Source organism: Coccinella septempunctata, chromosome 9 (assembly GCF_907165205.1).
Source record: "Coccinella septempunctata chromosome 9, icCocSept1.1, whole genome shotgun sequence".
Taxonomy (NCBI): domain Eukaryota; kingdom Metazoa; phylum Arthropoda; class Insecta; order Coleoptera; family Coccinellidae; genus Coccinella; species Coccinella septempunctata.
In genome coordinates this window covers 1,318,549-1,345,766 of record NC_058197.1, presented here as the reverse complement: position 1 = coordinate 1,345,766, position 27,218 = coordinate 1,318,549, and the positions used below count along the sequence as shown (strand labels likewise).

Below are 27,218 nucleotides of genomic sequence, written 5' to 3'. Positions count from 1 at the left end.
ACTTATCTCTTCATAATTCAATTTGTTGTAGAATTTCTCAATGGATGGTAGACATGTATCATTCAATTTATCAACACTACTGATATAGTCATAGGGAAACACAACTTTTTTAGTCAAAAGTTTGAATGCATCATCATTATAGTCGAAAAATTGTTTTTTCAATTCAATAAACTGATTCAATGAAAGATATGAGGCTAAATTCTCTAGCGAACTGTTGAGAAAACGTAAACTGTCAATGAACCTGAATTGTATTTGAGTATTTTCATCATATTTCGTAAAACTAATATATTTTTCTTTATTTAATGGTAGAAGAGAAACGCGGCCCTGTTTTGCAATCTCCTTTATAAGAAAATGTGCGTCATATCCACCTAGATTATGGAAAACTACTGGTATGATAAAAGACTTTTTGAAATTGAGATTACAACTATTGTGAGCCCACCCGCGGCACACTCCAGTAAAGTGATCATGGTCCATGACTATTTTATCATCCGCTTTGAATGTTTTCTCACATATATGGCATATAACTCGACTATGTGAACCAGTTGAGTTTATGGGTTTCACATGATTAATTATTTTGCATAACCTATCTGCAATCTCACACAATTTATTCGAGAACCATTCCATGCAATCAACCCCAGTATAGCTCTCATAATATGACGGTACAATGTCCTCATAAGAATTTTTCAAATAAAAACCTGCGCTGATAGGTTTGTGTTCTTGATACTTTAAACAACTCAAATTTATATCATTGATTGGTTTCAAATATGACTCGAAGTCACAATACATTACAAAAGGACTTCTCTGTTTGTATCTGTAATTTGTAAAACTAACATGAGACTTTTCTGGAAACTGTATGTGACATGTCTCATGATTCGAGCACAATTCGATATGTTTCCCTAGTTTTTCTTCTGTAGTGAAATAATTAAGACATTGATCGCATATGAACTTATTTTTTTTAGACTTACTAAGTTGTTTCGACACTAATCTCGACAAGTTCTTAATATACACATAATGATATTCTATTTTGGCATCAATAGGAGCATTTTTCCCATCATCAATATGGTTATATATATTCTGAATTAGAAGTAAATTGGCATGTCTTTGTGGAATTTTGGATTTGCAGATACGAGATGGAACTACAATGAAATCATCATTTTTAACCATTTGCAGTGAGAAAACATTCACTGAAACATTATTCAACATTTCAAACCTCTCTATATCTTTAAGTTTTATAGGAAAATCTATACCATCACAATTAAAAATAGTGCTTGGGTGGGGATATGATGACACTCTATCAGAGTGGGAAGATGCTGGATGTAAGCATGCAGTAATACTCCACAAAAAACAACATTGATCATTGTTTTTTATATTAATGCATGCTTTTTTGGCCGCAATTTTTTCAGGAAGATGGATGAATGAACTACCTCCATTACCCATTTCCACCTTATTCATATTGACTTCTAATGAAACAATTGATTGAAGAGCAAAACCACTCTCTTTCTCTTGAAATTCTTCAAGTTTTTGTTTGATTATGTTTAAAGCATTTCTTTCAAACCAATCGTTTAAATCTGTTCCCCCATCAATTGTTGCATTTTGTGTAGGGAAATATTTGAAATCGAGTAGTTCATCATCACCACTTTTTTTAATGAATTGTCCGCAAAATACTAAATTCACTTTAACAATTCCAATACTGCTTATTGCATTTCTAATTCTATATTTGAAAAGATGAAATGCATCATCGAAAAATTCTTCAACGACCGTATGCTTCAAATTGATTATAACCCCAGTTCTTATTCTTGATTCAAATGCTGATTGAACATCCTCCCATTTCACCCGATTACTTCTTACGCTTCGTATTCCCTCACCTCTATGCGCATCAAAGGATTTGAGTTGAATTTTGTATCTTTTCAAATGGCAAATGGCAGATTGAATGCTGAATTTTTGTCCGTGATGAGTATTTTTCATTAAATTTTTCAATAAACGAATATGTTTGTTAATCAAATTGATCCATTTTTTTCTAATCATGATGTCATTTTCGTGAAACAGAAGATTCATTGCATTATGGAATAAATCAATATTACATACCTCCATCTTCACAATTGGACAATCTCAAAGAGTTGAACTGGTTTATATTTCGTTATTTCCTTCACCCCAAGGAATTTGATTCCAAACCCAGCTCCACTGAATTCCTTTATGACTTGCTTCAGATGGTCGTTTGCTCGTTTCGGTAGGAATATACACTTTTCTTCCAACTCCAAGAGAATAGATTCCCCGAATCTAGTCTTCAGTAATTTTGCATCAATTATTCGATGGACTTCACCCACTATCAAATCCTTAAGTGATGCAATTGGTTTCTGGTGCTGTGAAAGTGAACCACACTGGTTAATTTTTGTCAGATCCATTGTTATAATTTTTATTGTTTTTTTTTTTTATTTTATGCTGAAATAAATTTCAAATATTTAAGAATATTTCCATCGCTACAAAGTTTGAATACTTACATTGGAAAATGAGATTCGTCACAAAAATTCACTGAAGAAAAACAATTTCTTATTACTCTATGGACTGCAACAAACTCTGTGATATTTTTTTTTTCATCAAAGTCAGAGCAACTGAGAATTGAAGACTGATGTTGGAATGTCGGTTCTATTCTTTTTATATTCTTCTCGACCCTTTTTCCCCACCATCATGGCCCTTCTTACCATTCAAAAAAATAACCAGACTGTTTTCGTTATAAGAGATCTGCATCAAACGAATCTGAACTGAAGACCAATTAAATCTTTTATTTATTACGGTGAGAAACGCCACTCGACAGGTGTATCGAGAAGAATTAAGGGATAGCTCCGCCCTTTGTCATTAAACACAATAAACCTTCAGCCCCCATTAGCGGTCATAATGTACCATTTTTGGGACAAAGGGAATGAGTAAACCTGTCATTCTTATCACATGAGGCGGAATGCAGACTGACATCTTCGAATACCTATAGCACCAAAACTATTTCGAATGGGTAAAATTTACATTTTTATTACGGTTAGAATCCACAGGTATATTGGGGAGTAAAAGAGTGACCATTAATTCAGATAATTGTCATTTTATGATAAAAGACCCAAACTGATAGTTTTCTCGAAACATCCTCATAGATAAGAAAAAAAAACCCTGTCAAAGGAATCTCATCTATTATACTGAATTATTACCGATCTTTATTGCTCTTTTTTTTCCGGCATGCAAAGACACCCTTATTTAAACAATAAAAGACCCAAACGTTTTCTCGGAACATCTCCACAGATGAGAAAAAAAAAACCTCTGTCAAAGGAACAAAGAAACATTTCCAATTTTATCTATTATACGAAATCATGGACCACCTTTATAGCTTCTTCCTTTCACGCACACAGAGACACCACCCTTAATTAAACAACGATTTTTTCATCTAACTCTGAAAAATATTCATCAATCAATCTAATAACACACCAGTATAACATTTCATAATCCAACCACATAATGTTCAAGTACTCCGAATCATACTTTGTCGGATTACTCTTCAGTCGCCATTGAAGTGGCCGAGAATCTGCTCTGCTACCCTACTTTTGAGCATTATCATACTTAAAGATTTACTTTCAGCTTCGCTGTAGGTGAAACTGTTGTGCAGCTCCAATCCATCATCTCCCACCAAGTTTAAGAATACAGCTATTTTCTTCGGTTCTGGCGAGTCTTTTAATCCAGTGGCTTCAAGAAAAACATTAAATTTTTGTTCAAACCTCTTCCAGTTTTCTGATATATTGCCGTCTAGAAGCAGCGGTTCTGGTGATCTAAAGAATGACTCCATTCTCGTCTAGTCGTTCGTCTTTCAAGCAGACTATTTGTTTATTCACGTACTTTTTACAGAAATACACACCTGAACACCTGACACCATGTATGATGCAAGGGTACATTAATAAAACTAAAGGATTAAGTCTAGTTTCTATTCAGCAACAACAATACAAGCGTGGCTTCACTAGCGGCCATTCTATTATTGATTGACATTGACATGAACATAGATCTAAGCGATACACAACCATAGAGACACATTCATATAATACATGAAAGTTTCAGGGTTCAATGTTGAAATACCTTTCATAATATACAGTCTTTTCTTCTCAAAATGAGGTGGCTCAAATGACAGTATCTTAATCTGACATCTTTGAATACCTGCAGACTCTTTACCCACCGCTGAAAGTGCATAGGTACATCATAAAGTCTTTTTTTTTCTTTTCGCTATCTAATCTTCAAAATCCACTAGATCCCTGACCATTTTTAACACTGAGATTCAGCGTCATTGGCGTATTCATCAATCAACTTTTATTTTCCAAAAAACAATCCGAAATTGGCTCACCGAGGTGTCCCCAGCAGAGGCCTAATAAGAAGAAATGTAAGAAGCCGTTCCCCAACGTTTACAAACCGATTCGTTCGGCAAGGGACGAAACACCATCACAAGATTGTAGCGAAAATAGAACAGGTGCCAAAGAAAGGAATAACCCCCATAGAGTGGAAGCCGCTGTTTCGCCAGTGTTCGGATTGACCGAAGAAAAACTGTACAACCTCCTCATCCAGTACACCGTAGCTCCGGAGGATCTCTTTTCCAATGGTTTTCCACAGGTGGATAAGGTTAAGAACCAAGTCCGCCTGTACAAACATTGTTTCGGAAAACCTTTCAGGATGCCGAAGAGATTGGCTGGTATTGAGGAGGATTTTGATCGGAATTCACCGACAGCAGTTGAGAGGACCTGCGTTAGGTGTAACGATCAGTTCTTCGTCAACGAACACGGTTACTTGACGAAACAGCAGTGCTTCTACCACTGGGGGAAAATATCGTACTGCCGCCATACATGTTGCGAAATACTCCGGGATCCAAAGGTTGCACTTAATCAAAACACCACGTATGGAATGGTTCAGTGGCCGGGATCAACGAGCCCCTGCAAGGTTTCGTGAGCACAAAACGCAGCGAAAAAGTGAAACGGAAGGTTTTCGCTGTAGACTGCGAAATGTGCTACACCGTGCGAGGCTTGGAACTTTGCAGGGTAACCGTTTTGGGTTTTGATGGTGCCACAGTGTACGATTATTTTGTGCAACCGGAGGAAGAAGTTGTGGACTACAATACTAGATTTTCCGGAGCGACCGAAAGTGATGTGTATGGCCCAAAGTCGAAAACTTTCCAACAGGTGCAGAGTGATTTATTGGACTTCATTGACGAGGACACCATTCTGATAGGACACGCGTTGGACAGTGATTTGCGAGTGTTGAAACTGGTCCATTCTAAAATTGTGGACACGTCTCTGGTTTTCCCTCACGAGCGTGGTTTTCCCTTCAGGAACTCGTTAAAGCAGTTGATGTCAGTTCATCTGAACAAAGCAATTCAGACATCCGATAATGGATATAGTCCATATGAGGATGCTCTGAGTTGCTTGGAGCTGATAATGGTTAAAATAAAACTGCACTACGCTCAGAGACGTCTCACAATTTGAGAAGAGACCAGTTCGCAAGATCTTGTCCAACGTTGTCCAACGATCTCATCATGAATTATGTATATAGGTACAACACAACATGTGATACAAAACTAAAATTTTTATGTATATATTTTATATGATCTCAGTATGTTAGCTAATTGTTAATTTAATTGGTTGTGTTACTTCTAAATTGATCGCACTTATGTATATATGTTTTTATTACAAATAAAACTTTGTTTTCAAATTGAATTAGGACATTTCAATCTATTACCAAACTTTTGATAGCAAACAGTTAAAAAAAATGTCTAAATTAGTTTCATATGATTACTATAAAGATGTTCCTAAACGTATTTCCAATAAACTGATTTTAAAACAAAATTGTATAATGAATATAATTTTATATCGACAATTTTGTCATTTTTACTTATGGACAAATTTCTATCTATCACCGTCCACTATTTGTATATTATTGTAAATATCCACTTTTTTATGTTAATCTTAAGTTCCAATCATGGCTGTGCTGTCAATGTACAAATTATTTTATGAATAATAATAGAAGTTCTTTTCAAATTTTTTCTTTTATTACTTAATTGCATACGAAATACATACATATTTGAGGGGTTTGCATCTACTTATTTACGCCAGGCTTATAAGTCTGGTGACTGTTATAGAATTCAGAGAAATATTTGAGGCTTACAGTTAAGCCTGCCTTGAATAAATCGAAGCAAAGCCTCCGATAACGCTCAAGAAAAATACCAATCAAAAAATATTCCTAGAACCGTCATAGAAAAATATTTCCCTTCATGAATTCTGGACATCTTTGAAGATATGACGAAATCAATTATCCTGCAGAAATTCCTTGAATGGATAAATAATCAGACGAGGCACTTGTCTCATACAATACTCTATAATTGAATCGTTTCAATATAATTTGATTTTTCCGTTAAAAATCAGAGTTCCCTCATTTAGATATCCCTCCCAACGAAAAATCGTCGTAGATATTAATGAGATACCTACATAATCATAAAGAGCAACTCTTCTTGTAATAAACCTTGAAATTTCATCGACCTCAGTTCAAGCGTTCGATCTTGAAAAAAATATTTTTCAGGATTTTTTGAAGAACAAACTTCAACACGCGTATCTCCCAGAAAAATCATCGTAGATTTTAATATGATACATAATCATAAAAAGGATTTCTTCTAGTAATAAATCTCGAAATTTCATCGACCTCAGTGCAACCGTTCGGTCTTGGCGAATATTTAACTGACTACATCTTTTTCAGGATTTTCGAGGAACAACAGATCGTCACATAGGTGACATTTATGCTTCGCACACAGATGAACTTATGCTTCGCACATAAATGACACTTGTGCTTCGTCCCACGAATGACACTTGTGATTCAACTGATTTTCCTTTCACACTGAATGGAAAAATGAAATTGAGAAATATCTCCGATCCAATAAAGGATCTCCCTATTCCAGAACGTTTTGTACCTTTCGCCTTAAGGACAAAAATAATGGCCAAAATTGTACTTGACTTATTCTAGAGAAATTTTGATGGTAAATGTGCAGGCCGAAAGATATCTTTTTGAGTAAAGGAACTTTTTGAAGGAAAATATTCGCAGTTTCATCTATGCATCATCCAGAACGCTTTTTGGTATACTTCTATAGTGTGGTCAATTAATGTGTCTTCTTTTACTTCCCAGTATGGACCACTCTGCTTATCTTTTATGGTAGGTACATGATTCAAAACTAATAGGGAGATTTTCTGAAATTATGGTTTATAGGTTCAAATTGAAATTCTTTCGAGAATAATGGAAGAATGTTCGAGAATGTATGCAAGTGCTGAAACGTGAATTGATTAAACGAAAGTAGTTTTTTTTTTTTATCAGGATTATATACACTATACAGGGTGTGTTTCAGAAAGATTGCGACCTCAGACCTTTGTCGAAAACTGTTTTGTTTCCAAGACACAGGACGTCATATGCTATCCAAATTGATATGTTTTCGAAAAAGTTCGGCAGTCCATATATTTTTATCTTAGCTGGAGACAGCCATTTTCAACAATTACTGTAATCCGACATGTAATAAAATTCAATGTTCGATTGCTCTACTCAAGTATGTTTTCGAATATAAATAATGATTTTCAAGTTTTACTGAAAAGTAGGGCATCCTAGAGAAAGACAGAGAGATTATTTTTGTTATAAATTAAATAAGAATTGTGGAAATGAATATCATTTTGGCGTACCTACTATTTTTTTCATTCAGATATTTTGAACGAGGAAGAATAAGAAGATCGAAAGGCCTGAGGGACCTTAGATAGGTTCCAAATTAGGGGTGAGATTCAAAGATAATTGATAATTGATAGTGTCATTGTATATATAGAGTAAGATCCCAGAGCGACCAGACATAACTTATTTTCACACAAATGAAACTTTAGGATTTCAGTAGATTCTCATGTGCTTTGAATACCTGCGAACTTGTGTAACTTGCCTAGTGACACCTGGGCAGATACTAGGTGGCAAAGGTGACTAAAAATAAGTGCTACTTTACTTATTTTCACATGGCTGATTTTTATATATGTTTTAAGGAATATCATTCTGAAGTTATATTATAAGTGCCAGACACTTCCCATGGGCCAAAAGTCTTGCCAGACACTTTGAAGATGCACAAAAAATATAGGAACTTTACTTATTTTCACATGGCTGATTTTTATATATGTTTTAAAGAATATTACTCTGAAGTTATATTATAAGTGCCAGACACTTCCCATGGGCCAAAACTCTTGCCAGACGCTTTGAAGATGCACAAAAAATAAATGAACTTTACTTATTTTCACATGTATGATGTTATAAAATATGCCATTGAAGTATAGCTCCATAGTTGGGTTGTAATATTCGGATTGAAAGAATTTTCTTTCGATTATTTGATTTTTGACACAAAAATAGTTGTACTACAACTCTCATTTTATTCACTTCTACTATTACCACTTGAAGATTGTTTAACAAAGAAAAGCTCAGCAGTTGAAGTGGATGGAGTGGAGGGATTCACCTATACTTCAATGGCATATTTTATAACATCATACATGTGAAAATAAGTAAAGTTCATTTATTTTTTGTGCATCTTCAAAACGTCTGGCAAGAGTTTTGGCCCATGGAAAGTGTCTGGCACTTATAATATAACTTCAGAACGATATTCTTTAAAACATATATGAAAATCAGCCATGTGAAAATAACTAAGTAGCACTTATTTTTAGTCACCTTTGCCACCTGGTATCTGCCCAGGTGTCACTAGGAAAGCTACACAAGTTCGCAGGTATTCAAAGCACATGAGAATCTACTAAGATCCTAAACTTTCATCTGTGTGAAAATAAGTTATTTCTGGTCGCTCTGGGATCTTGGACTATTCTATTCAGTTCGTCTCATAAATTATTACGTTAAAAATTCTATGCATCTCAGAAATGGTTCTTAATAGGCTTGTTCGTAACAAGCGTAATTCAATTTTAGGATGACGAAAATCCATTTGCGCTTGCTCTGTACAGTTCACAACCGTTGTGAACCACTTTTCGAACAAACCTTAATATTATCGTTTTTTCCTTGCATTGAAAATTAATGTTTCATTGCGTGCATTGGACACTCTTATTTATTTCGGTATGATTTAGAAACTGAATATTTGAGTCCTTGAAATAGTTTCATCGCCTTTACTGCTTATTGTTTCATATAATAATTCATTTGTTTTTTCGGCTACCGTGAGGAAAAACCCTCTGCTGAAGGAATGTTCCAGCAAGGAAGCAGAACTTCATATAAAAAATTGGCTAAGAAAAGCGCCGGACTCCTACTACACGTGTTGTGAAAACATTCCTGGTGCTGAAGGATGCACCTCTTCCAAATACCACGTGTGGAATGGGACCTTGGCAGGAATCAATGAGCCTCTGGAAAGTTTTGCGGGCACTGAACACATTAAAAAAGAGAAGGAACGGAAGGTGTTTGCTGTGGACTGTGAGATGTGTTACACCGTGGGAAGACTCGAAGTATGCAGAGTGAAATGTCATTGTTTTCAAATTTCTTTATTTTTGCAGCTCTTTATTGTCAAGACGAGTGGATTTACCTACGCAGACAGTATGTACTGTGCATGCAGCATCTTGACGAAAACATTTACAAACTGAAAAAATACAAGGACGGCTAAGCCAATGGTATTGGAATTTCTGGCAGTCACTTCAAATAGGGTAGAGCGACTAGAAGCCGTGAGAGACTGACGTCTGCGGAGATCCTCCGGATACATCTATGATGACCCAGAACCGTGGAGCAGAGAGGAAATAATCGAGGATTTCCACGCAGGGAACTCATGGAGAAATTCAAAAAAGCTCGGGTTGAAGCCAGAATTAACCGGATGCGGCCAAGGGAGTACATTCCAGAACCCACTTTGGCTTTTCCTGATTACCCTGAATCCTTGGTGAAGATAGTTGATGATCTTGTAGGACCCTCTTCGCGTCCTCGACATCGTCAGCTGGGACCGCAAACAGGTACATTATACCATTTTTATCATTTTTTATCTATGGATGAGATGATTAAGATCATTTTTAGCAAAAATCGATGAAAAATGTTGATATCTTTCGATGGAAGTTTCGGAGGATTAATACAAACCTTACTTTCACTCAACCGTTTTTGTAGACAGATACGGTATTATCGGGTACGGTAATGAATTCATTACTTAATTTATCATGAATTAATATTTTATAAATGTAACGCGAGGAAACGTAATAGATACTCATTAGAAAGAAGATTCCATTACGTGCTTGTCGAAGAATTTGCAATTCAATAAAATATTCTTCATATTTCAGGTGCAATAGGCAGATGTAAGGCGAGAAGGCGTTTATTTCCCTAATGATGAAAAACTGCTGCCGACAGTGGAAATTAATTTTGTAAATAATTTTGATATTGTAAATAGTTCATCACACTATCCTGTCCACATAAGTATAGTAGTTCAATGATGAATCGGAAATTTCTATCAATTATTGGAGTTTCCCGTAAATTATCTATTCAATGGAATACAAGGATGTGAATAAATAATTGCAGAAAAATTCAAGTGGTAAGCCCTTCTCAAAGTAAAATGGGGGCCTTCCATATAATTTTATTCCCTACTTCGATAGAACCTTCTGAATATGACACCTGAAAAGCAAATTTCGAATATTTTCTTAGGAACCAGAAAAATTACGGAATTGAAATTTGGCATACATTCTATATGAGCGTGAAGGCAATTGTGACGTACCAGATTTTGCTCCGCCACCAAAATTGATTTTTCCACCGATATTTGCATAATGATGCCTGATAACCGAAATATTTTTGAATAATGAACATGAATATGACATAAATAATGTCATAGGAGGTGCACCGATAACAATGTTTATATGTTAGATTGAAAGGAGCCTTTACCGATAATTATTAATTCATAGCTTTCCACCGGTCAGTCCATGTTAGTAGGAAAGACCGTATCTCTCATGTTTTCAGAAATAACTTATTCTGGTAATTCTTTCCCTTCTACCAAATTTTTTTTTTCTACTTTTCTTCTCATCCGTTGCTTCTGTCTTTTTCTGAGCCAATTGAATAACCGTGTCATTTAATTTTATCCAATGGATTAATGAGTTTTCCATAGAGGGGAGAGTTTTCCGAGTGGAGAGGGGATACTTCTTCGAGGCCCTGGAAGGTGAAGAGAAAAAAAGGCAATCTTTGATGAGAGGTGAGACAGTTAAGTGCTGGAGAGTTTTTTTGAACCGGACTTACGAGGCAAAATCTAAGGCAAGTGATACTTGACAATTATTACTGCTTCATTGCACCTTTGTGGAATAATATTATCTCTAGACTTTTTGCTTGGCTGAAAATCCGAATTAACCGTGATCCAACCATTCCCCGCTGTATAGAGTGCTTTCCTCGAGGCTTTCCTTTACCGTAGGTTGGCATTTGGGTTCCAGGAGGACGTTGGGCCCCCTCACTTTTGCGATACTTGAATATTTTACTATTTCGTCCCGATTTCCAACCGTTTGAATTAAGTTATAGGTTATTTTTTCAGAACCGTTCATATTTCTCCGAACTTCATTCAGTGGTGGCTGCTGAATTTTATTTATCATTATTATTATCCTGAAGTGTTATTCTGCCAGCCGTCCTGCGCCGACCAGACCCAACCGTTTACGTCCCCGATTCATTGTACATGTTTATTTTTTTTCTGTGTACAGTTTATTTCAATAGAAATAAATAGTTTAACATTTATTTTCTTGCCAATTATTTTGCCAGTGAGAGTCTATTTAAATCAGTTTCATCTAAGAGTTTAGTTAGAAGAGGTAAGTACTCTTTTTAACGCCTAAAGACCGTTGAAAAGCAGACACTTAGAAGACGCTACCGCCTTAGTCTTCATCGATACCCTTCTCCACTGATACTCAAGTCTACCCGGGCTGTCTTATTCTTTGGAGATTCTGTGAGAGACGTGGGGTTTGACTGATTGCCCCACATTGCCCGAGCAACCGTGAGGAGCGGCCAGAGTACGAAAAGTCTGTCTTACAAGAAAAAATAATTCACTTATTTATGTGGAATTTGCAGGATGTAGATGAATAATCTGGAAAAGTATAAGAGAGAGAGACCAAGGGACACCGACAGATCATAGACAAACTGGAGGAAATGCGATTTGGATTCGCATTTCCTCAAAACCTGGGACCATCACCCACCCTTGAAGACTCACCCGCCCGAAGCCGTTGGCCCAAGGGGTCGGGTTAATTTACCGGCGCCCAAAACTCGCCGTTGAGGCGCTGGCAGTACGGTCTACTCCATTACCGTAGCGAGGTTGCCCTTCGACCTATAGATATTTGATACTAATATTGGTTACCGTTACAGGATGGAGGAGTACCGTTTCGAGGCCATTCTGGGGGAAGGCGGCTTTGGCCGCGTAAATAGTGTCAGGAAACGTGGTCAAGGAAACGTCGACTGTCAAGGAGTTCCACCTGAGTCCGGTAGCTGCCAGGGAAGCGGAATTCATGGGCCTCTTTGACCACCGTAACATTGTACCGCTCGTCGAGACGTTGGTGGAGCCCCAGTACTTTTACATGGTCTTACCATTGTGTGAGGAGGATTTAAGGACCTGCCTCGCCCGCGAGGGTCCGAGGAGAGGCCCCTCTTCCTTCTTCCGGGTAGTCCGCCAGATCGCTGTGGGCCTCGCAGAATGCCATATGCAGAGCGTGCTCCACCGCGATCTGAATCCCGGCAATGTGCTGAGACAGGGAGCTCGGTTTATGTTAGCCGACTTTGGGGTGGCCGATCAACTAACACCGTACTGACCACTCCTGACCGGGTTGGCTAGCACTCCAATGTACTGGAGCCTGAAACAACTCCGCCAGGAGCCGTACAATACCGCGGTGGACCTGTGGGCCTTAGGGAGTTGGCCGTCCATTGCCGGGTAGGTCGATGGGCTATTGATGACGAGCCGTCCCTCCGCCGCCCTGCCGACCAGTGAGAGTGGCCGGCCGTCTATCTGTCCTCCGTGGTAGACTTGGAGAAAACCCCGTCGCCACAGTCCGATGGTCCGTGGGTGACCCGCCTACCGCCAGACCTGGCATCCAGACTACGAACCGTGCAGAATCCCTCAGAATGGACGAAGAGTTTGAAGCGGAGGGTGCGAGTACTACTGTCAGAGGGTAAAGATGGCCCCCGAGTCCGCCATCGCTTCAGATTCCCGTCCGGCACCGTACGACGACTCTGAGTACCGCCGGACTCTGCCAGGTAACTTTGCACTCACCCTGTCCCTTTTTCCAACAAGAACATACCGCTGACGCATCCCCGAATCTCGAGATGATGGCCGAAGATAGCCTGGAAGTAGAAATTCTAGACCGTCTAGATAAAGACACCGAGGAGGAAGACATGGCCGAGGATCCACCCAGACCGGTTTCCTTGCCGTTGGGAGCAGCGAAGGCCTTCCTGCGCCCGACGCCGAGTGCCTTCGCCGGTGAGACTACCAGAGACAACACTATCCAGGGGGAAGATCCCATCCGGAACCATCGAATCCTGGGGAAAAACAGGAGTCGATAAAAAGTACCCGGACACTAAGGCAAGGAGGAGGAAGAGTGCACAAACACTAGAACACCAAACCAACCAATACGAGTACTTATCACCGTCCACCATAATCGTTTGGGCTGTGGGCCACCAGGTGTACTTCAATATCCGCCCGGGTTTGTGATGGAGTTGTGGCCAAAGGGAGCATGTGGCGATGCGAAGAACAAAGGTCCTGCACCGTCTCCCACAGATCCAATAAATAATAAACTTCGAACCGCTCCAGCCCAGAAGGAAGAACCACCCTCCCGGAAAGTGTCCAGGAAGCTGACCCAGGTCTGCCCAAGGTGCCATTATGTGGTCAAGACCTGTGACAAGAAGTCCCGTCAATGACAGAAATCACCGTACCGTTATTCTGCACTAGACACAGATAATAAATGAGATACATCCGTTCTGTCTGACTCTATTTAACTTCTCTGTTACCGTCAGAAAAATGCTTGAAGAGGTCAATTTTTATATTGAATCACTGCGTGATTCAATATAAAAATTATAACTGAAAATTATAGAGCAACTCGATAAAGGTGTAACGGGTAAGAAGTTGTCTGAGATTTATGGTGTTGGACAAGCAACAATTTCTGACATTAAAAACAGTAAGTCAACACTTTTAAACTTTGTTTCGGTACTTGAAAATGAAGATGGAAGTTCCTCCAGGAAAACAATGAAGACAGCAATCAACAAAAATTTGGAAGATGCCGTGTTTAAATGGTTTTTGCAGCAACGTTCTATGGGAAATACGATTTCAGGTCCAATCCTTTGTGAAAAAGCCAAAATCTTAACAGAAAAGCTTGGTTATTCATCTTTAAAGGCTAGTAACGGCTGGCTAAGGAATTTTAAATTCAGGCATGGTGTACGCGAGTTAGATATTGGTGGTGAGAAGCTTTGAGCAGACTCTGCAGCTGCTGAAAATTTTATTGAAAAATTTAAAACTGCATCAGAATCCTATGATCCGGAGTTTGTTTATAATGCCGATGAAACTGGCCTTGTTTGGAAAGTTTTACCAAAAACCACTTTGGCTTCTAAAAGGGAATCTAGTGCCCCTGGACATAAGGTCAGTAAAGAATGTGTTACAGTGCTTAACTGTGCCAACTCCACTGGAAATCATAAACTGCCACTTCTTTTGATAGGAAAATCAAGAAATCCAAGAGCATTTAAAAACGCAAAAAAACTTCCACTCTTCTACAAAAGTCAACCCAAGGCCTGGATGACTGCAGCTTTGTTTACCGAATGGTATGATGAAGTGTTTATTCCTGAAGTGAAAAAGCACCAAAAATCGGTGGGAAAAGAAGGCAGTAAGGTGCTTTTAATTGTTGATAACGCACCCACTCATCCTACAGCAGAACTGTTGGAAAGAGAGAATGGGCAGTTTAAAACGACGTTTTTGCCTCCCAATGTTACAAGTTTGCTGCAACCCATGGACCAGTCTGTTATTGAAACAATGAAGCGCCATTACAGAAGGCAACTGCTGAGAAAACTGCTGATAGAAGGTGCTGAAGATGAAGAATTGGTTTTTGAAAATCATAGCAAAATAAATTTAAAGGACAGCTGTTACATGGTAGCGGAAGCTTGGAGTTTGGTTACGGCAGTGACGCTAAGACGTGCGTGGAATAAACTGAAAGGCCTACCGTCTGAGAAAAACAAAAAAAAAAGAATCTGAAGAAAATGAGAAACAAGAATATGGAGAGGATGATGATGATGAAGATGCGTTGTCACTAGAGGAAATAAGAAAAATGATTGTAAAAATTCCTGGTTGTACAGAAGTAAGTGCAGAAGATGTAGGAGAGTGGATGGCTTGTGACACGTCTGACCCTGGTTTTCAAATTCTCAATGACGATGAAATTGTTGTAAGTGTGAGAGAAGATGTTGAAGTGGAAGTGGAAGAAGAACTTTCTGCTGATGTTGAAGTAGACGCTGGACCATCAGCTAGTGAAGCATTTGCCGGCCTCGAGACTGCTTTGAAGTGGATGGAGCGTCAGCCCGAGTGTGACCACTTGCAACTGCTCACCGTCAAGCGAATGCGTGACCTGGCTGCCCGAAAACGGTTGAAGACCGCAAAACAGCTTACATTGACGGAGATGTTTAAAAAACAATGATTTTTATTTCTAAACTTGTACATACATAAGTACATTTGATTTATATTTAAAACATGTGAAAATTTCATGTTTCTTTCATTTAATTCAATAAAAAAATAGTGCAATATCAAAACGTAGCTTTTATTCTCTCCAATGGCAATTTTTAAAAAAAAAACCGATTATCCGAATATTTGATTATCCGAATGGGTCCCGGTCCCCATTAATTCGGATAATTGGAGTTCTACTGTACCTCTACAGCCACCTAGATCGTTTTCCAGAAAACTTAGGTGATTGTAGTGAAAAACAGGGGAAAAGATTCCATCAGGATATTAAAACTATGGAAGATCGTTATCAAGGACGATGGGATAGCCACATGATGGCGGACTACTGCTGGAGCCTTCAGCGAGACTGCCCTAGTAAACTCCATTCTAGAAAATCGTATAAAAGAAAATTTTTATGTGATTAGTGACTAATGTAATTATGTAAATTAAATTTTTGCAATAAATACTTAAATCCATGTGTCTCTGTTTTTTTTTAACTGTCAATAGTAATATTATATATTATAACAGTTATAACGTAAATTAATACACAATATTTTTTAAAAATCTCAAAAACTAGATCTGATAGACAAAATCTGAGAACTTTTTTACATTCTGCATCCAAAATTTACTAAGGAACAGTTAAAAAATCGCAGGCACCAAAATGTGTGTTGGCCTGTGTAATTTAGTGGAAACCAGTTACAATTTTTGAATCGGATTGGCCTGAAAAGAAACTTTTTCTTGACCTGTGTAACTATTTATTCACAGCAATAGCCTCTACATCTGGAATTGAGCGATATTTCTCTAGCTTTGGACTGTTACATTCAAAATTAAGAAATAACATAACGACGGAAAACGGAAGCAAATTGGTATTTTTCTTCAAATATTTGAATTATGATTCCTATAAGGAAAAGGAGGATTCCAAATGGATGAATTGGAAAACGGAGAATTCTAAATAGTTTTACCTCTTTTTTTTTTCAATGAGGATTACATGTTTTTTTATATTGAGAATTACATACATAGGTATGTATTTTTTTATATTGAGAATTATATATTTTTTATGTTAAGAATTACATGTTTTTTTAAATTTAGTTCGGAATGAACTATTATTCTCTTGGTTTTCCTTTCGTGATTTTTTTTGGAAATATCCCATAAATATCACTTTTCTGGATATATATCAAAATATCCGATATTTTGATATTTATGAAAAATATCATGATATTTTCGCGCCCTAGTTTCAAGTTTCATTCCCGAAGGAGAAAACACCTGTCGGGTGTATCACGGCGGGTATATCACGTACCAACAGCCGTTCGGTGATGTATATCCCGAAATTACTTACCTCCAGTCGTATGACCCCACAAATTATATGGTAAGGGCTTTAAGGAAGTCAAACATCGCCATCCATACGGTATTTGGAGAATTTCGCACGTGCGGTAATTACGTAATGAGAAAGGCGGATTTATGAACAATTTCGAAACTTCCCACCGCCACAGATTAGAGCACATAAAGAACAATCTGCAATTTCGAATGGAGTCCGTAGCTTATTTCGACGGCTTCGAAGAGGCTAAGTCAGCTTTGGAGCAAACGTCTCCGTACCTTACTCTAATTCGGGACACCTTCACCGTACAGCGGCGCGAGCAACAAGCCGAAGGCCTGTTGTTTGGCTACCTTCGATGGCGACTGGAAACAACACGTCAATTCAACGGCCGTCGCCTATCTCCGAGAGGTGATACAATAGAGACAGTCCTGGAAGGAGGATCCTACCCGCGATGCCGCCCGTCGAATGTACTACGCCGAGCTAAAACTGAAATACTTCAACGACGGGACGACAAGACTACAACAGACTTAAATCAATGGTGCGTTCCAGTAGCCTCATTGACGTCGACGACGATGACGACATGGAAGGTGAACAGCAACGAGGCTTACTGAGATACGCAGTGATGGACTACGACCCAGACCACGTTCTTACTAGAACCTTCACTTTCCAAACCAAAAAACTCTACCACACAAACATACCCGTACCATGGTTCTGCCAACACATACAGACTTACTTGACGGCCGCGGACAGGTACGACGTAATAACGAGACCGCACATTGTGCTGATGAAGGCAATAGCGCACTTGTTCTTCAGAAAATACGGACCGCACCTGACGCGACTGCACACCAAAGACTTTGGATCGACGCACGTACGACACCTTTACGGAATACGGACGCCGATGGCGAATCCTCGGGACGCTAGACCCCAGACAAGTAGTTGCAGTCATAGAGACGCCAACCCATAACGGGTTCGCCCTCCTGATGACTGCCAACAAACACTACAAACGTGACCAACTGGTACGATACATATACGAGAACTTAAATTACTTTCCCGCGTACCCCGCCAGTAAATCCCTAAGGGGTATGTGCGGGTGGTACCGGGTTAAGTTAACGGACGAATACTGCTCAACGACCGACGACGAGGACGACGACGATGAGCAGGATAATGCTGACGACCAAGACGAAGACGTGGGCGATGAAGGTGACAACGCCCACAGCGACGACAGCGACAACCGACAAAGAGGACAAGACACCGCACCGACGCCGACGGACTTAGCGAAGCCGAGTACATCGACGGGACGGCGTCGTCGACCACCCCTGGTTGGTCATTACAAGACCCTCGTGCATGGGCCCACCATCCCCTGCCCTTTCGCATACCCCTCCGACTCCCGCCGAACAACTGCGGGAGCTAAAGAGATGGCAGTATTCCTCCTCCCAGGACTGCGCCATCGTCCGACACGTCGTCGCCAAAATAGGTAGCGTAAGCAACAGGAGTTTCTGGCGTACGGCTGTGGAGGAGGTGCCCGAATTGAGAGGACGGAAACCGTTCGGGGTACGGAGCCGTTTGTTCACTCTAATGAAATCGTCGGAAATAAGCAAGTACGCCATCCAAATCGAAGTTGCAGCATTGTGAACAGAGCTGAGGAACCAAATGAAGTAAATTTTTTATCCTAAACAAACTATTTTTTATATAGTCCATTCAAGAATTTCCACTATCCTCAGAAACACAGTTAAGTCTATAATCCTCGTCGCAACTTGATTGTTGTTAATATTATTTACTACTAATAATCCTGAGTGTAGGTATATATACAGTCATGTTCCCGATCTCTTTGATTGAAATAAGAACACTACAAATAACAAATTATATTGGATGACTGACTGCAATATAATACTGCGTGTAGATCAACGAACCTGAATTAACAAGCATTCAACCTTGAGTAATGGACAATTACCAACGTAACCTTACGTGAGAAACAGCCGTGGCTGTGCAAAGGACACTTTTGGATCAGCAAGCCATCCATGAAGTGGATATGCTCAGACTCCTGGAACACCCGAACATATTATCTTTGCAAAGACCAGCTCACAGAACCCCTTAAAGAATCGACCGCTTCTGATCTGCGGAAAGAATCGACGTCTGACCACCTCATGCTTCCTCAAGTTGAGGCCTCCTCAATCGACCTCCCAAAGGAGGGACCAAGGACCCGCTCAAGGTCACGCCTCGTAACGGCTGGGCCTGATGATAAAGATGTCTACTCAACTCAACCGCCTCAAAATTATGAAGGACATCTCGGCTGGACTCGTTGACGAGCCCAGTGAATGGACCACCTCGAAACTCGACAGCCTCCAAGAACGCCTCGACGAGCAACACAAAGGTTTCTTAAAAACCCACACACACTTTGAGAATGCGTGGCCTGAATCCCAACTCGAGCATCCCTACTTCTCGAACGACATGTTCGTGGAAGAAGAGTTTCTGTACGCCTCATCGTCATCTCGCATCCGTCATCTCAAGGAAGCACTCGAGCCCCCTCAACCGTAATCTCAACCGACTGCTTCGTCGACGTCCGTTCAGCTACGCCTTCCAGATATTCCTCTTCCGGTCTTCTCAGGCGACTACTCTAGTCAGGATTCAAGGACCTCTTCCAGTCCCTCGTAATCCAGAACTCCTCAATATCAGATGTCGAACGCCTACATTATCTACGATCATCTCTTCATTCCACGCCTCTTAAGCTCATCTCTGGCTTAGCCCTCACTGGCGCCTCGTTTCCCATAGCTTGGGACAGCCTCCTCTCTCAATATGAGAACAAACGTCTTCTCTTGGCAGCTCTTTGCGACAAGATCTTCTCAACGCCTCAATGCTCTCTTCAAATAATCCTCGTCTTTACTACAAGACACTCCTCACCAACCTTGTAGAAGCTCTGCAAGGTTTGACCGCTCTCGGACAGTCACTAGACTCATGCGACTTTCTGCTGGTCTACGTGATTACCAAACATCTCGACCGCTCAACTCGCGAAACGTGGGAGTCCCAATTGGGATCCTCCACCGAATCGCCACCTCTCACGAAACTCATGGACTTCCTCCAGGCCCATACCCGCTCTTTGGAGTGGCTGGAGGAACCTGAAGACTCCTCAAAAACGCCCGCCTCAAGACCTAAAACGTCGTATTCGCAAGCTGCCGCCTCTACTGTCACCTCATCCAAAGCCTCCTCGTCGAAAGTCTGCTCAAAGCCCGTCTCAAGTGTTGTGCCCCCTCGTGTTGTGGCGAAAAGCGCCGCAAAGTCTCCTCAGCGACCAGTTCGCTCCAATGGTTTGCCCTGTGGTGATGAACACTTCATTGCCACATGTCCTCGCTACCACAGTCGTCACCCATCGGAAAGAAACGAAGTAGTCCACCGAAGACAGCTGTGCTATAATTGTCTATGTCCGCTCATGTAGGTCTAATCAAACATGCCGGTTATGCTCGGGCCGGCATCACTCCTCACTCCATGACCACATCACCATGGGCTCCTCAGCCAGAACGCCTCAAGCCTCCTCATCTAGGCCCACTTCTAAGCCCAGTGAAGCTAAGTCAGTCACCTCAAAAAGGGCCTGAAATGTTCGGGTAGTCGTCAAAACTCCTCCTAGACAACTCACCTTTCTCTCGACCGCTCTAGCCCACGCCACGTTCTCACCCCAGTCACCTCGCACAAAGCAAGACTTCTCATCGATTCTGGATCGGAACTCTCGTGCATCTCTGAACACTTCTCAAGATACCTCAGCCTTCCTCGAAGCCAATCCAAGGTCACTATCGTTGGAATTGGTGGAGCCGCCTGAAGATCAAGAGGATCAGTATTGATCACACTGAAATCTCTTCACAATCACAAAACCGTGAATATAAATGCTCATATCTTGTCATCTCCATTTACTAATCTACCATCTTTCAATTGTTGCACACGACCACGTTTGCCACACCTCCACAACTTGAAGCTCGCCGATCCAGAGTTCTATACCTCAAGGCCAATCGACATCATATTGGGTGCTGATGTCTATGGTTCCATCATTCTTCCTCAACTCCGACAAGGGCCAGATGAGTCAACTCCAACAGCTCAGCTCTCGATCTTTGGATGGTTGGTCCTAGGTCCAATATGCCCTCATCAAGAAGTCTGCTCAAGTGTGTCTCCTCAATACCATGCCACTCAAGAATCTGACCTTCAAAGCCTTCTCGAAAAGTTCTGGGAACAAGAAGAAGTCAAGACCACCTCCGTAAGTCACCTCACTGCTGACGAGCAGGCATGTGAAGACCACTTCAAGACCACTCACTCTCGACTTCCTTCTGGACGATACATGGTGAGACTCCCATTAAAATCATCATCTAATCTTTTGGGATCTTCCAGACAACGTGCCTTCCTATGCCTCCAAGGACAATTTCGTAAGTTCGAGGGAAACCAAGAATATTTCCAGCTCCACACGAACTTCCTCACTGAATACGAATAACTCAAGCACATGAAGAAGGCTCCCTCAGACATCTCGCATCCCAGATACTATTTGCCGCATCATGGAATTCTCATACCAGACAGCTCCTCCACCAAATTGCGAGTAGTGTTCATTGGTTCCAGTCCCTCCTCAACAGGCCTCTCACTGAACGACATCATGCACACAGGAGCGAAACTTCATTTAGATGTTATTGATGTATTGTTCTGGGTACGTCGCTTTAAATTTGTGTTTTCCACAGACATCACGAAGATGTACAGACAGATCATGGTGCATCCAGACGATTGGGATCTCCAATGCATTCTCTGGCGAAACTCAGAAGATGAGATAGCGACGTACCACCTCACCACCGTCACATATGGAACCGAGGCTGCTCCTTTCTTGGCCATTCGAGTCCACCACTCACCAAAGGTCGCTATGTTGATGATATCTATGATGGTGCAGGCACGAAGGAAGAACTCTTAGAAATCGCTATCAACCCGAAAAATCTCTGCATGGCGGGCGGCCTCCCCTTAGCAAAGTGGCAATCGAACTCTCCTAGTACGCTCAAGATGGTAACCGAGGAAGAAATGATACCATCGCCGATCTCATTTGACGACTGTCCTACTTCAACGAAACTTCTAGGCCTACTCTGGTATCCTCAAGAGGATTACTTCTCATTCAAGATCAACTCAAGCTCATCTGGGTCTGTGGTAACTAAACGTACTATGTTATCTCATATCGCTCAACACTTTGATCCACTTGGTTTAGTATCCCCTGTCACGATCAGGGCCAAAATGTTGTTGCAGGAACTTTGGCTCCAGAAACTGTCATGGGACGAACCAATGTCACCTCAACTCACAGAAAGATGGTGTAACATCAGAGAAGATCTCGAATCATTGGCCAATGTACGAGCTCCTCGCTGGGTAGGCACCCAAGAAAATGCTACCATAGAACTTCACGGCTTCTCTGATGCTTCTCAACTTGCCATGGCAGCAGTCCTCTATCTCGTAGTCCGCTCACCGTCCACAGGATCCAAAGTCAAATTGCTCTGCTCGAAAACAAAAGTAACGCCGTTGAAACGCCTCACAATCCCGCGACTCGAACTCTCAGCATCTCTCATCTTGGCCAAGTTAACTAATTATGCTCATCGTGTTTTAGATACACAGATACACTCAACGACTTTGTGGACGGACTTAACAGTCTCTCTCACGTGGATCACATCTCACCCAGCTCGGTGGAAGGACTTTGTTCGAAACAGGGTAGAGCTCATCCAAGAACTAACTCCAGGTGCACAATGGAGATATGTTTCCGGCAAGGAAAATCCAGCGGACTGTGCTTCTCGTCATCTCAACTACTGAACAGCACTCTATGGTGGACGGGACCACCATGGATTTCCAAGTCACCAGATTCCTGGCCCAATCGTCAGCCGGCAACGACAATTGACCCCGAATCTGAAGCAAGACCCACCAAGAACCTCCTCACGGCCGTAACTCAAGACTACTCGTGGGATCTTATATACAGGTATTCTTCTCCAAACAAACTGTGAAGAATCACCTCTCTTTGTTTAAGAGTCCTCGCCCGAATCAGACACTCCTCAAGTCTGAACTCCTCAACTCCGCTCACCTCAACTGACTTGGAAAAAGCAAGGATCAATTGGATCAAGGCTACTCAACAAGTGTATTTTCCTCAAGAACTCAAGGCTCTTCAAAATGGTACTGCTCTCTCATCCTCACATGTGTTCAATAGACTCACTGCGTTCATCGACCATGAAGGTGTTATTCGTGTAGGCGGACGAATCACCAACGCTCTCTTAGATCCAGATAGCAAGCATCCTGCAATAATTCCTCGAGATTCTCAATTGACTTCTCTGATTATAGATTCTGCTCACAAACCAACACTCCACGGAGGTACACAACTCACACTGTCCACCATCCTACACCAATATTGGATCATTGGAAGAAGAGCCCCAGTGAAATCCCACATCCTGAAGTGTGTTATATGTGCAAGGAAACGAGGTATAAGAGCTTAACAACTCATGGGGCAATTACCAAATCAACGTGTCAGACCATCTCGTCCCTTTCTCATCACTGACGAGCGATTACCTCCATGTAAGTGGCCATTAGGGCGAGTAATGACCATGCACTCAGGGTACCCTCAAGACCTCCACGTCCACTTTAACCCGACCAATCTCGAAGAAAGCAATTCTACCAGTCACCTCTTCAGACGAAGCAACCAAGAAAGAATTTCAATCTCTCTAGTCATCTCGATAACTAACGCTGTTAGTTATGGCGGGCGGAATGTTAAAAATTGAGCGAAGCCCCCCTCCGACCTGTCTCTAGCCTACGCTCCTGACCAGCTCCGGTGGCCACGTATGGTACCACGATTCTGCGGTGCGCTGGTTGAGCGATAGAGCGGCCCCACTTTCAGTGTGAAAAACTACACATTTCCTTATTTTCAAAAGATTCTCTTTGTTAGCACCGTTGTAGTAACCTCTCTCTGCTATCATTGTGATTTGTAACACCTCATTTTAAATATCGATTGAAATTTATTCTGGGAGGATTTTGCATCTCTTCATAAACTTTTTAGGGTTTTCACTCCCAATCTCTGAAACAAAATCAATTGAAAATGAAATCAACGATTTGCTCCTGCGTAAATTCTTGCACTAATTTGTCAGGAGCAAATTAACTAGAAAAAATTGTTGCCTGACAATGAACTCAAAATAAATAACGTTGAAATTATAATTCTTTGTAACGTTTCGGAGTCTATATGAGACTCCTTCATCAGACGAAAAATCTATCTTTGAAAATCTTCTGAATTGTGGCTTTTGTTTGACATTAATTGTCATCACACAGAAACAGAGACTGCATAGAAACATTGATTCATTTAATTTTGAAATTACCGGATGACAGTTCCTTCTTTAGTAAATTGATCCAAATATGATCGATTCCTACCGAACAATTTGCCAAACTATTATCTTGATCTAATAGAATACAGGTAGAATCTTTAATTTTTCGTTTAAAATGGTCTGGTTCCGTCATTAAAATTTTAGTGTTGTCCCAATCCATCATGTGGTCTCCCGTATTGGAACAAATGTGATCTGCGATTTGTGATCGATTAATTTCTCTATTTTTAATATTATTTTTATGTTCGCGTTTTCTTATTTCTAGAGGTCTGGACGTTTCACCTGTATATGTTTTACCACAAATACAGGGTATGTTGTAAATACAATTTTTTGATTTTTGTTTTTCGTTCAAAGGTTTAGTTTTTGTTAATATAGATCTTAAATCATTTTGCGTTTTAAAAACAGTTCGTATGTTGAACTTCGAACCGATTCTTCTTATTTTTTCTGAAAGGTCATTAACATAAGGAATTACATTCAACAAATTTGGTTGTTCTTGACGGTTTGTTGGTTGTTCCTGATCATTATTACGATTATTGTTAGTCATTTTTCTCTCTAAATTTAATATTGTTTTTTCAATAAAATTTTTTGGGTATTGATTATCCCTAAGAAAATGTTTAATGAAGTCAACTTCATTATTTCTAATTTCGGGTGTAGATGAAATTAAATTAGCTCTATCATAAATTGTTTTAATGATACCTCTTTTCACACTTACTTGGTGATTGGAATAAAAATTCAAATATCTATTAGTATGTGTCTTTTTCCGGTATACGCTCGTTTCAAAATAATTCGAAAACTTTTTTATTGAAACATCTAGGAATGAAATTTTGTTATCCTGCTCTAATTCCATTGTAAATTTTATTGTAGGTTCTTTGTTGTTGATATGATCAAAAAAATTCTCTAGTTCATCTCTACCATGTTGCCAAATCACAAAAATATCGTCTACATATCGCCACCAAGTCTTTGGTTTTAGTGGGTATGTGTCTATATAGTTATTTTTGTTCGGAAGATTCCATGAATATGTTACTCATTACTGGTGATAAAGGAGAACCCATAGCCATACCAAATTTTTGTTTATAGAAAACATCATCTAATTGAAAATATGTGGAATTCAGGCAAACTTCTAATATCTCCATTATATCATCAATAGGCAATTTCGAATTTTCATAAATGGTTCTATCATTAATCAATTTTGTTGTCACTATTTCAAGAGTTTTATCAACTGGAACATTTGAAAAAAATTTACTACATCAAAACTTACTAAGATGTCTGTTGCATTTAAATTACAATTTCTTAATTTTTCAAAAAAGTGTTGAGTATTTTTCAAAAAACTAGTTGATTTTCCTGTTAATGGGTTCAAAAATTGTAATATATTATATATTTAGCAAAATTTTGACAGGGGGATCCGAGTGAACTTACTATTGGTCTCAAAGGAATAAGAGGTTTATGTATTTTAGGTAGGCCGTATAAATGTGGGGGTTTGCTATAAGATGGTATGATAAATTTCTTTTGAGCATATGTGAATTTTTTGAAATAATTTTCTTCACTTTATTCTCTGTGAGAGAAGTTGGATCTTTTTTGATTTTGGAATATTTATCGGTATCATCAACAATTTCTAAAAGTTTTCTTTTATATACACCTGAATCCATAATAACTGTTGCATTTCCTTTATCGGCAGGTAGAATTTTAATGTTATTATCATTTTTTAATGAAGTTATAGTTTTATTCTCAATTTTATTTAGATTTGGTTTTATTTCAAAAGGTTTATCAAGTAACAATTTATTTAGTACTCTAAATTCATTCGATTTATCAAGCGGAAGTTTTTGGGCTGTTTTTTCAATAGCTGTTATTTTATCTAATGTTGGAATGTTTTTTGGAGTTATAGCAAAATTGCGTCCTTTTGATAATATTAATTTTTCATTTTCATTCAAATTTCGTGAAGATAAGTTGATTACCGTTTTATTAATGAAGTTGTTACTGATTTTTGTATTGTTGAATTTTTGTTGGTTTTCTTCCATTAGTATATTAAATTTTTTGAAATTAGATCGTTTGCTCTTCTCATTTTAAGTTCACCTCTTCTAGTTCTCAATTTTCAAGTCTTCTCGCACAATCCTGGTGCTAAATTGTTCTTCTCATAAGGTAAAGTACTCTCAGACTACTCAAAATTATGAATTACACCATTTTCATGATAATTTCATTGTAATGAAATTAGTCCACGTGCAAGAGATTTCAGAATCTAGAAATAGATTCCTAATCCTTGCTAGCACTGCTCAACTGAAACGTCCACTCAAGACAAATCGAACCATTGCCGTCTCAGAAATATATATATAATTTTATTATATTTCATGATTTATATAGATTTTCAGACTTCTCTAGATCTTCTCACATGAAAATGGGTATGTAGCACCAGGATTGAAACTTCTCAAGTCCACCTCAATAAAAATGATTACTGATTCATTGTCTGCTCATAATATTCCTTATTATTAGAATCAGTTTAATCATTTTTAAGACAACTCTTATGATCACCTCGATGTACATATGACTAATTACTGTTGTTGAGTTTCAGATGAATGAATCCTCATATTCTCCAGAGTGGACCCTGGATGTAGCTGTTTTCTTCAGAACAGGATTGTCTAGTGCAATCAGAATTCTTTGCAGAAAGAACTTACCAGAGGAGCACAATAAGTATGCAAAGGAATTGTTGCTACATTTTGTTCAAAATTATTCTGCAATATATGGTGCGAAGAACATGTCATACAATGTTCATAATTTGATACATCTTGCAGATGATGTGAAGTTACATGGCTCACTGGACGATTTCAGTGCATTTAAATATGAAAATTGTATGTATGGAATAAAAAAGAAACTTAAAACCACTTCT

General features: G+C 39.6%; 1 protein-coding gene across 1 annotated transcript; it reads left to right on the top strand.

The window, feature by feature from the left end:
* Positions 1-13,311: 13,311 nt before the first annotated feature.
* Positions 13,312-15,656, top strand: LOC123320624 (jerky protein homolog-like). The gene is made up of 5 exons (XM_044907988.1): positions 13,312-13,462; positions 13,536-13,685; positions 14,073-14,435; positions 14,502-15,161; positions 15,214-15,656. The coding sequence occupies exons 1-5, from the start codon at positions 13,312-13,314 to the stop codon at positions 15,654-15,656; spliced, it is 1,767 nt and encodes a 588-aa protein (XP_044763923.1).
* Positions 15,657-27,218: the final 11,562 nt, after the last annotated feature.